Source organism: Nestor notabilis, unplaced genomic scaffold (assembly GCF_000696875.1).
Source record: "Nestor notabilis isolate BGI_N333 unplaced genomic scaffold, ASM69687v1 scaffold14508, whole genome shotgun sequence".
NCBI classification, from domain to species: domain Eukaryota; kingdom Metazoa; phylum Chordata; class Aves; order Psittaciformes; family Psittacidae; genus Nestor; species Nestor notabilis.
The window spans coordinates 51,151-63,467 of record NW_009939735.1 but is presented as its reverse complement, the minus strand read 5'-3'; the positions used below and the strand labels follow the sequence as shown (position 1 = coordinate 63,467).

The 12,317-nt window shown below is 40.8% G+C and overlaps 1 protein-coding gene across 1 annotated transcript in view; it reads right to left on the bottom strand.

Annotated features, from left to right (window-relative positions):
• Positions 1–926: 926 nt before the first annotated feature.
• FNDC1 (fibronectin type III domain containing 1) overlaps positions 927–12,317 on the bottom strand; it is a gene marked incomplete at its 5' end in the record, with an annotated part of 40,600 nt that continues 29,209 nt past the window's right edge. Inside the window, 5 exons of the mRNA XM_010020019.1 lie at positions 927–1,392; positions 2,893–3,015; positions 4,066–4,227; positions 5,708–5,737; positions 8,383–8,462. Coding sequence (XP_010018321.1) covers positions 1,277–1,392; positions 2,893–3,015; positions 4,066–4,227; positions 5,708–5,737; positions 8,383–8,462 — 511 coding nt within the window. The remainder of the gene's footprint in view (positions 1,393–2,892; positions 3,016–4,065; positions 4,228–5,707; positions 5,738–8,382; positions 8,463–12,317) is intronic.

Here is a 12,317-nt window from a genome sequence, read left to right as displayed (position 1 = left end):
ATTGCCCAGAAGGACTATTAAAATTCTATGTTATTGCAAGCTTCCAAATGCCTGCTTAAAAATTTATCATTATACCTTTCATCCATGTCAGCTTTTGCTTTCTGTTCCGGATGGAAGAGATTTTGGTAGTATTTTAAAAGAAGTATATCCCAATTTGTCCCCAGGACGGATTAAAGGCAAATGAGTTTCCTCCTAGTTGACTTTAGTAGTGGTGGCTTGGGCTTTTTGTTGGGCAAATAAGTTAAAAGCAGTTTCTAATTTGCAAGTTACTCATCCCATGCCTCCACACAGTGAAGTGAAAGATACTGACAAGGAATAAATAACATACCAAATAAGATGAGAATAAAGAAAAGTTGTCCTAAAACTTTTAAATAGTAAAGGATAGAAAGTTTAACTGATGCTGATACACTGCTGAATATGTGCTTCTGCTCGGCTATACAGTGCCATTCTAACATGGATAGAAGAGTAGATTCCCATTGAACATCCAGTCCAAAGGCTGCCAAGGAAGTGGGACACAGGTCTTTGATCAATAATTCAAATGTTAGGTCAACAGTACCCACAAGAAGAACACAGCTCTTTCCTTGGTTATTATATTGTATATAGCAATATCTCAAAGAATTAACAGCACCTTTTACATAAAAATTCCAAACATATTTATCTAATTAACAAGGAAACCTCAGCATCTCTAAGCAGTACTTCTACAGATGTACAGTACTGTATTTATATAGATATACATATACCTCAAGTGAATTTACACCGTGACCTGGTGATTAGTCCAGCAGTGGGTGAACCCACAGGCTAAGTCTTCAAGAGAATACATTGCCTTTTGTGGGTGGCCAGTTACATGGCACAATTGCATAGGGGAGCCCCAGCGGGCAGCAAAGGACAGTTTAGCATCCCATTAAGCAAGCACAGCATGCTTAGGTCATTCCTGCAAGATACAAGAAACTTCCAAATTTTCAAGGCTAATACAGTTCTAGTGTTCACAGGTCTCACACATTGCAACTACCTGTCTGTGCCATAAAGACCCAGAGGAGGAAGGTAGGACACCAAACTTATGTCTTGTCCCTGCTTCCAAGCAGAAATTATGCAGCACCACAGATTTAGGCTGGTAAATGGGGGACCATGTTTGGCTTCATGAGAGGTCTTGAGTAGCTGGTCTTCATCATTTGCACCATTTCTCTTGGGTTTTTTAGTTTTCTGAACCAGTTGCTCACAGTTCTCTGGTAGAAATCATTTGAAAAGCATGGTCTGCCCAAGACAGGAAAGCAGACTGCTACCATTTCCCTGGGATGGGCACGCCACACTCATACCAGCCCACATAGTAGTAGGGTGTTGTGTGTCCAATGCGTCCAAATGATACAGGCTCCTGGCGGTACTGGCGGTAATACCCTGTTGGGAAAAATGACGGTCTGCATTACAAAACAAAGACACAGTAATTTTAACAGAAGTAATTTGATGCAGCAAGTGTCAATCTCACAGCCCAGATGAAAACTTAGGAGCTGTCTGGTAGGGAGTTTTATCAAAAGGGTATTTGCTAGCCCCTGGTATTTGGCCTAGATCTTTCTTGAATGGTTTAACTCTGGTCCTTTCTATTTCTTGTATTATTTTTATTGTTTTTACTGTTCAAACTCTCTTGAACTATTGTGTAATGCTGTGGTCTGCCAAAGAGTTTCTGCATTTCACTCCAAAAGGTGAGTATATTTCAGTTGTGCTTATGAAGTTTATAAGTCATTTTACGTACATGAAGGACTCCAGGGCAAAAATGCAATTAAATCGTATTATCTCACAGGGCTCAAGAAACTCTCAACAAACATCCGCTTTTCACAAAGCACAAAGGTATCATTTAATGCAGTAAATATGGAGTCAAGCCCTTTCTCCCCCTTCTTCTTCATTAGCAGAAAGAATGTGAATGCTTAAAGCATTAGGAGAGGTGCAGCATTCTTTTCCGCATAGCTCGTGCACTGGAACATCTGAAACACTCATGTCTTGTGCCAACAATATAATTTCTGTGTGCTCTCTCTCTCTGTCTCCTAGACCTAGTAATACACATCTGGATTAATCATCCTTCTCTAGAACTGAGAAATGCAGTACTTCCCAGTGATATAAAAATATCGGTGACTATTTCAGTTTCTTCCTGGTAACACCAGGATAAAAGATGGTAACACCATGAAAAGGATATCAATAAATAATATAACATGGAAACCATTAAAGCCAACTGAATAAGTTAAATCAATAGACTTACTGAAAAGATTAGCTGACTTTCAGGATTTCAAAATGGGTTCATTTTGTGAAGCAAGCTATCACCCTCTTATCTATGTGACCTAAACAGTTTACTCAGAGAAACTTCTTCAAGGTGAGAATTTTCACTTGGAAGGAGACATCTACCAGGTCAATACAGAAGTACTGCAGTCCAACCTTAAGTCAGCAGACACACTCCTATGTGTTTTGCATTGAATGAATTGATCAGAAAGCATTTGCAAAAGCCATATTTGCAAAGATGTAGCTGGTCCTTTGTGGCATGTGGAAGAGTTTGTGCAATGAGGCTTGTCTTGCAATTAGGGAAAGGTTTCTCAGATCTATACAATTTTTTTCTTCCTGGTTCTGCATTTAGTTCCTGTAAATCATTCGCATTATATGCCCTTCTCTTTCTTGTTGTCTCTCTCTCTCAGCACTCATAAGTCCTTCTGGGACTCTCATAACCTGTTCAGCTAGGCCTGAGTCATAACACTATCTCATCGCCTACTGCATCGCCTACTGCATCACCTGGACTCCTCAAAGAGATGCCAGTAGCCATGGACAAAGAGACCGTCTGTGCTCTGCTCCCTACCTTTTAATCCTATTACGGGATGACAGGCACCTGGCCAGCATCCCACTCTCCCATTGCCATACCTCGGATGGTGGGCAGGGCTTCAACGTATGACTGAGGTCCCGTTCTTCCATCCAGGTGTGAATCCACAAACTGGCAGTGGTCCTCGCCCCTTCCCCAGCTATCCCCGATGCTGTAGAAGGTGTCTGAAGGGTGATACAGACAGGTTATTTGACATAGCACTACTTTTGTTTGGGGTGCTCCTTTCCACCAGGAAACTAGATGTGGGAGAAAGCAGGAGAAGTATTACAGTGACAAACATAGTATTACAAATGAACAAGCAGTGGCTGGAAAGAGGGTGAATGGTACTTTTGCAGTATGGAAGGAGAAATTGTGGAAAGGAGAAATGAGTACAGTTCAGTAAGGAATAGTATCCATATTGCAAGTCCATGGACACTGCACCACAGGTATTCAACTGAGGGAATTTCAACTGAATCAGTCATTTCAATACATCATGACAAAATTAAAGCCCATCTATATGTCAATATCATTAGTTTGACTGCAGTCTCAAATGGAAACTAAAAACTGTGGAGCTCTTTCTCTAACAGACAGGATGGGTCCTGAGACCCTGTTTGTTTCTTACTGCATATTCAAAAACTGTCTTTAAACTATACCAATGCACTTCACTGCAATGAGAATATTAATACATTAGCATCATCTGGTAAGTCATTGAGATAATCTTTGTACCCCAGATTAACAATATGAAAGTCTTCTTCCTTATCTCTCAGCAACTACACCTGTACAAGAGCTACTGCTGTCGCTTCTAAGTACTGCTCACTCAATCACTCTAGTACCAGTCTTCCCTTCACTGTTCTCCGCTTCAATCTGCCTTGGGGATCCCCAGGGTGTATTGCTCTGTCTGACTGCATGCAGCTGGGACTCACCCACCTGTGGAGCAAGCATGAGACTTCCCAGGGGGATGTGCGGGGAGCAGCACTTAGTTTTCACAGTGCAAAGAACATCGCTTTCTCAGGATAAAAACACACGCAGGCTTTTTAAGGAAAACTTCTGAGCTCTGATGAAAGGTAATGCCCAGGGCACGAGGACAACAAGGCAGCTTGGCTATCACATCAGACCTTCTCAAAGGAAGGACTCCCAGACAGCCATCACATAATTCTTTCACAGATGAGGTGAAGAAAGCAAGAAGATGGAAATGACAAGTAATCATATATCAGAAAATAAATCTTGGTGCCTACCTTTCAGGTCATCACTGAGGTAAATCTTGTACCTTAAGGAGTTGCAAAGAACCACTCCGACAAACTTGCGGTACCAAGTTCGTTTCACATACTGCTTGCCACTGCAGTCTGAATAAGTGGGGTCGTATTTAAAAGTGAATGGGATCCAGATAGGCTCACCACCTGGGAGAAAAAATAAATAAATAAATTCAACATTAAGGACAGACTTTAGCATTTCAGTTTGAGTTTTCCTGAGGTTAACATCTAATACATTTTACAAGACATGCTGCAGAAGATTGTTGCATGGCTCTTCCATACCCAGAAATACTACTTTGAGAATAAGAACTATTAAGAAGAAAATAAAAAAGCAAGGGACTTAATTAAATACCTTCTAGGCAGAAGACAATAATAACTGTTAAAACCATTAAAAAATATTATTTCATGTAGTAAGCCTCAGTTTTAAGTAGTCTCACTGGTTTTACTGAAACATCTTTACCTAGTGATACTGTTTCTTAAGGAGGCTGATCTTAGGTCTGACAATGACACTGTCTAAATACAGTCACTTGCATTATAAGACTAAGTACAAAACTTAACCCTTTTACTAAAGAACAAACGTAAAGAATTCTGCGGTGACTAACAGCCTGTGATGTGAAGTAAAGTTTATTCTTGCCATTTGGCTAAAAAGATCAAATCAGAAATGTGCTTTTCTGTTTTGTTTTCCCACATTACATCAAAACAGATGAGTTTCCAATAACAGACAAGTGAGAACTTTCCTGGGGAACTCTATTTAAAGCACTGCTGCAGAGGAGATTGCTTAATTGTATCACAAAAGACAAAATATTCCTACTGGCTTACCTAAATGTTTGCTTTATACTAACCAAGACAATATAATTTCTTTTGAAATTGCTGTTGTAGTAATGTATATAAAATTACACAGACAGATTCCAATGTGATAACTGGTATTTTTCTCTCTAACCACAGCACAAAGCCCTGTTTTTACTGTGCTATTTTGAGGTGGTTTACAAATGAGATTGAAAGTTTATTCTATTAGTCATTTCCTCCTCTCTCTCAGTAGGCACATGGACTGAATCCTGCAAGAACTTGCATGTGAGAAGCAATCAGTGATCAGCAATAACTGAAACTCAGCACCAGGGAATCAGCTCTTCTGATCAGAGGCTGAACTGGCTTATTGCAAATTTGGAAATGCAAAGCAAGTTCAACAGCTTTGTGGCATACCATTTGGGTCAGTAACGAATCTTTTAATTTCTTAGGATTTAAAAGGGCATGATGATCAGTACAGATGAGCATAACAGCTAGATAGGAAAAGCTGATTCCGCTTTTCAAGCTCAGGCAACTGATGGACAAGACAGAGAAGCAATATAGTTTAGTGCTTATTACCGAGCAATTAAAGCTGTTGTACAAGGCAAAAGATGGGCCATAACCAAGTGCTTATTCTAACATATCTCTAAGAGATTTCTTTTCAAAGACCAGAATATGGGGTTTGAAGACAGAAAACATTTTTTGAATTAGCACAAAGAATTACTATCTGTTCCTGCTTAAAACTGTAAGTCAAACTGTGGGTTAATGTGATTCTACACCTATATGGTAACTGGTTTGCACAGGTTTTATGCACTTCATGAAGAAACCGCAAGATAAGACTTACCAGGTGGTCTGACAATGAGGAGGGGATTGTCTAGAAAAATTAAACAAATAAAAAAATTAGTATTTTGCTCCAAATGTTGTTTTATAATATGAAACATACAGTATCACTCAAGAATATCAGTTGCAGAGTGACTGCTTTTAGCTACATGATGAATGCGGGACTTGCATGTCTCATCAATTTCCAGAGCTAATGATTGTTTCTTATTCCACTGTTTATCTCAGTTGATGAAACTTGCCAGGGATTGTCTATTTATTCTGCTACGGTAAAAACTCTACTGAGATTGATACCAAAGTTCAAAGCCAGCTTTGAAACACATTTCCTCTTCTCAGAAGGTCCTCAGAGCAGGACGACAGTTTCACTGTACACTTCTGAATATATAGTGTAAGTTACACCTGCAGGCCTACCCTCCAAAGAGAATCGGAACCTACCTCTTGTATGCAAATCTTGGTCTCATGTTTAGCACAGTTGTTTAGTGCTATTTATAAATATACAGAATTTACCATGTTAACTCTTTTTGTCATAGTGGCAGGATTTTTGCAGGGGTAAGGAACACAGTCCACTACATCAGGAGCTTCTGCCTGCTTGATATACTCTCTTTTTTAAATGAAGAAGTATGGAATAGGTGTGGAGTAAGAACAACAAAACAGCATAACTAATGCATTAGCTTGCCTTTATTCATTATATTGCAGTTTCTGTCATCTCTTAACTAGCCCTTATTGTACACAAAATAGCTGAAGAAAAAGCACGGTGCTTGTTCTCTGATGGGGAAGAAAAATTCCAGGGAGTTTTTACAGTTTGCTGAAAAAGAACAACAGTTTTCTCTTCACTGCCTTACTGAATATAGGGATAAGATTGAATATTTTTAATGACCTGCTTGATCGTATGATGGCATTCTTTATTGAGTATACCCATCGCCTCGGAACTTTCAGTTGCACTAGAAGAGCACTCTGAACTAGCAATTTCTATCTCTTCTGACCAATTCCATTGCTGTAACTGTATCATCTGTATTTAGATTTAGCAACTGCTTTTGTACTTGTGCCAGCTGGAAAGCCACCTTTGACCACATGACAAAAGATCAGTGCTGCAAACAAAACTTTAAATTTGGTGCATTTAATCTGTTAAAGGTGCTAAAAAGCACCTAAAAAGGTGGCTGATTTTGGATGGGAAAAACTAGGCATTCAGGCCCATATACTGGCACACAGCTAATCAGCAAAACTCCTGCAAAATACAGCACAGATCATTTAGGTTGGAATAGACCTTTAAGATCAAGTCCAGCTGTTAACCTAGCACTATCGAGTCCATCACTAAACCATGTCCCTAAGCACTGTATATGCAGGTCACTCCACCACTTCCCTGGGCAGCCTGTTGCAATGATTGACAACCCTTTCAATGAAGAAATTCTTCCTAATATCCAATCTAAATCTCCCCTGGTGCAACTTGAGGCCATTTCCTCTCATCCTATCGCTTGTTACTTGGGAGAAGAGACCGACCCCAACTTCACCACAACCTCCTTTCAGGTTGCTCTTGAAAGTCTCCTCTGAGCCTCCTTTTCTGCAGGCTGAACAAACCCAGTTACCTCAGCCATTCCTAACAGGACTTGTTCTCCAGACTCTTCACCAGCTTTGTTGCTCTTCTTTGGATATGCTCCAGCACCTCAAAGTCTCTCTTGCAGAGAGGGGCCCAGAACTGAACCCAGTATTTGAGATTCAGCCTCACCAGTGCCGAGTACAGAAGAACAATCACTTCCCTGGTCCTGATGGCCACACCATTTCTGATACAAGCCAGAATGCTTCTTGGCCACCTGGGCACACTGCTGGCTTGTATTTGTCCAATGTTAAATGTTATGCTTGGATTTACACTTGAAATTCTTACTCCTTAAAAAAATCTGAATATGTTATGGAGGACCATTTAGTTATCTACATTTTTGTTTCTACAAAGACTTACTTCCATGGGTCTTAATGAAGCTTCTGAAGCAAGCACTAGAGGGTGAAGTCAAATGAGAACAGGCAGAGACTGCAAAAGCCTCATGTCATCAAAAGGGCAAAATTTGCAAGAGACAACAGACCTTTCACTCAAATAAAGACTGAAAAATTTGTCCTTTATTTTTCAGTGGAGTCATTTGCCTCTGGCTTAATGGAAGAAGAAGAAATGGGTAAAAATAGTTCATTTAATGTACCATTTTTAGAAAGGGGTGTTGCTCTTGAATGGACTATTAGCCCTGTGAACGAGCAGCATGCCTTGTCAAAAAAAGAATGGAGAACTTTGCCCATCTGATGGAACAATTGTTGCGTATATTTCATCCAGAGACAATCGCTTCCAACTGTTCAGCTGTTCACAATTAGGAAGCTAATTTACTGTTTGGTCAATCTATCAAAGACATTAAACTTCCCATTGCTTCTGTATTGTAGAACATTAGTAATCTTTTGTACTTTAAATTCTACTTCTTGTTTCCCTGAAGCTCACTTTAATGTCACTTATAATTTCATAGGGGCATTTGGAGTGCATATTATTTCCCAACTTCACTTAAAACAAATAATTAACCTTTTAAAAAAATAAATCTCAAAGCAGTAAGTTCAGAATAATCACCATTATTACTGTGCTGGTTTCAGCCATTGCCCTGCCACATCTGTTATCAGGAATTCAGTTTTGAGATTAAAATAAAAGGCAAAGCATACCAGATTCTGTGATAAATGAGACTGAAGAGCTAACAGGTCCATAACCAAAGGGATTCTTTGCTTGGACTTTAAAATAATACCTGAAACAAAAAGAGAGGGAAGATAAGCTTAAGACATCAATTTGACTGCAATGGCTAAACTATAAGTAATACTAAACCAGAATGAGAATTAAACCAGCAGAATTCTACTGAGTTCAGGTGCTCTCTGCATGAAATGAAGTTGGATACTGAGTCAGAGTAAGAGCTGGCTGCTAAACACAAATTTCTCCTTTTTTGCAGTTGCTCCCATGTATGTTTTTGGAGCATGTATTTATATCCTCCCTCTTCCAAAAACTACACACAACTACATCCACTTTAAACTTAGCAATAAACTAAAACAAAAAATTACAAGGCAATTGAATTCTTCATCTCAGGAAGAGTTTTAAACCAGATTAATTCCTACGAAAGCAGTGGTGTAAACTGCAGACTAAAACTTGGTGAGATTTACAGGAGATCAGAAGCTAAGCTTTTGACCTTTCTGTAAAAACTCCAGCAGCATTAAGATCACAGTACCTGAGTAATACGAGAAAGCTTCACATATTGCCCTATTGATTCCCCCAAAGTATTTAAATCATATGCTTAACTTGAAGCACATGACTCACCACTAAACTCTAGTCTTTGTTCAACAGAAGCAAAATTATCCTCGCCCTTAGAGAAGAATATGTGTAAGCACATTTCTAGTTCATTTCCAAATACAACGATTTTTAGTTGATGCCTACCCTTTTTTCCCCAGATTAATGTTTTCTTCTTTTCCTTTTATCTTTGTATCCAGTCCAGCAGAAACCAACTAGAATGGAAGATTACTGTAAAAATTTCCAGCACTGCATTTTTAAAGTGCCCGAGTTTAGGTTTTCCTTTCTTACTTGCTCAATTTCATTCTTGTAAAGAAATTAATTAAGAAAAAGAAAAAAATTACTGTGCTTCTGTAATATCCACATACGATTTGGATCTTCATTTAGCTTTGCATCCAGAAGCATCTCCAAAAACTCCAGACATGACCCAAAAACCAGGGCAAGTGCTTATTTGCCACCAAGCACGGGATTACCTCCCATGGCAACGTCCCACCCAAGCAGCAGGCCTGATGCTCCTCAGATGGTAAAAGTGAGCCCGCCCCACTGAAAACATCAGGCTGCTCTTGGCAGCAGGGCTCTCCCCATCCTGCACAGAAACCTGCCCGTGCTGCTCTGCTTGCATGGCCCATGCTGGGCTGAGACAGAGTGGTGCATAGCAAAGGCTGTCTGATGTCCCTGGAAGCTATTGCCACGTGCAGTTTATGCACCAAGCGCTGTCAACCATCCACATTAAAAACTTCACTCCCTGTCCTTTCCTTCTGTCCACCAGAGATGAGAATAGCCCTTGCAACATAAGAGTGTAACGTGGTTTAATGCCATGTAACATGCTCATGCTGTACAGCCTACCAGGCAGCAGGAAAATCCAACACAATCCTGTTGGAAGAACTTTGCTGTGCTTAGTGTGCCACTCAATTTTTACCATGTGCACTTTCCTACACCATCAGATGTATCTGTTCCTCAAGGACTGGAGGTGGCTCCTGAAAGGATTCTCTCTGACCTAAGCACCAGCTAAGCACACACAAAAGTATTCAAAATGATAAACCAGAGGGGACCCAGCTGAACCAGACCTTTGGCAAAGGTGAGTGTCTTTTTCCATTAAAAAGCAATGCCTTTTTTTCATGCAAAGTGAACTGCTTCACCTCAAAATCAAACTGATCTCTCTGAAAAGGTTGAAAATACGTGCAAATAACATCCACTTCTTCACCAGGGTCTTCTAGGTGAGGTCTATGTGGAAGCTACAGGAATGAAATATTCTGGACTTCATCCGTGGCACGAGCTTTATCTTGTATCTCTGCCAGACCTGGAGCACGTGCATGGTAAAGACCCTCTGTGGGCATGTTCCCAAGCCTGCACAGCGGATGTGCCCCCTGTCCTGCTGCATCCCACCGCTAGCAACAGAAACCAGCTCCACTCCTGCTTTCTGCAGCCAGTTCTGCCTGTAATTATGACTATACGAAGTTCACAAACAACTCACAGCTAGCTTTAAAAGACACATACGATGTAGCCAAAAGAAACCACATTAAATAGTGAAATTTAGCAAGGCTGTGCTTTTTGCCCGTGCCTAGTGCAATCCTCTTGATGGCAGAGATGCTTGCCCGTGGTTTTAACTATTGACCTTGATTTCTTGACTGCAGCTTCTGAGTGTTTAGCATGTCTGGAAAAAGAGGAGAGGGGAGTAAAAAGCCTCCTGTGTGCTCCTGTACTTCTTTGCCACCCAAGCAGAGCATGGCAGCCTGAACACTGCTTTAATCCCCTGAGCTGCCAATGCTCTCGTGGGACACCTGCATCTGTCCACACCTCCTTCACCTATTTGCACCTTCTCCACCCAGACTGGGTCAGGTGCTGGTGGGACACAGGGCAGCAATTCCATACATAAGCTCCCAAAACAGCTGCCAAGCTATAATGACGTAGCCCAGCGCTTGGTGTAAGTACTGTAGAAGAGCGGGAGAAAAATGTTTTTCAGACCTCATCTTTTCCATAATGCTTCAAAGCATAGTGAAAACATCTGTATGGATGCCTGACTTCCCACTGCTTCCAAAGAGATACAGTTAACTACCACCTTCACAACAGAGTGGCGCCCTTATTTAAGTGGGCAAAACCACACAGTTTTGTATCTAACACACAGTGCACGAACTGATTATCTACGTGATCATCAAAACTGTGCAATCACGTGCCCTGTTACATACGCAGAAGCCTGTCTGAGATACACGAAGTTCAAGTTGCCTGCCTGACTGTCTGGAAAAAACAGCAACGGAGTTATGAGTACATTTTTCTCTGCTAAATTGGAAAATTGGTTCCTAAGCCTTTATGTACACAAGAAGCCTCTAGTCGTGCCAGAAAGAGAGCCAGGTCTCATGACTTGATGACCTGTGATTTAAACATAGACAATGCTACGATTGCTGGACTAAGAACGTCAATAAAATAATGCAGTCAGGATACATTTCTTTCTCAGACATGACAAATAAAAAAGCCTACCAAAGCCTTTCTAGGTCCAGGCATCTGACATTTTCATTAGTCAGAATCTGATGAATTTGCCAGGAAGTTTCAGACCAGTATAACTCAACTGTTCTTCATCACATAAATATATGAACAAATATATAAGTTGATTGTGCTTTGATTACACTTTATTTAGCAGAATTGCAATGAATTATTACCAATAGGCATAGAAGAGTCACAACTGCAACAAGAAAAAAACCTTTTCCTTCTAAGAATAAACATCCTTTGAGATTTTATTTATGACTTCTACTGACATGTCAAGAAAGGACATAGTAAACTGCTAATGGGGCAATGAATATGTAATATTTTCATTCATTTAGACTATATGACTAATCGTATCACCATACCTGTCACTTGGAGCAAGATGATTTTATGACTTAATTCAAGGTGTCTCCCTTCTGCTGGAATTAAATAGCTGGCACTCGCAGACACAAAGTGAGATAATCCCTCAGCAGGCTAATCAGGGAAGCAGCTGGCTTTCAGAAAATTAGTTAGCTGTAAAATCCTTTTTCCATCCTCCCTGAAGGCATGCCTGCATGGATCCCCAGTCCCAGGCCCTGCCCAGAGGCAGGCTGAGATGGTGGGATGCCAGCCAGCCATGGGACACACAGCAGCACTGTCCACTATGGCAAAGCAACCACATGCCAGCCACCGGGATGGTGGGATGGCTTCTGCGGGACCTCCATCAGCACTGAGCGAGAGCCACAGTGGATGCACAGAGAGGGCACACACAGTATGTGCCTGCTTTCCATGGAGGGGTGTGTGGGAGGGAGAGACATGCACTGCCTAGGAAGGAACGAGCCAATGTGACAGCACCCACAGACACAGT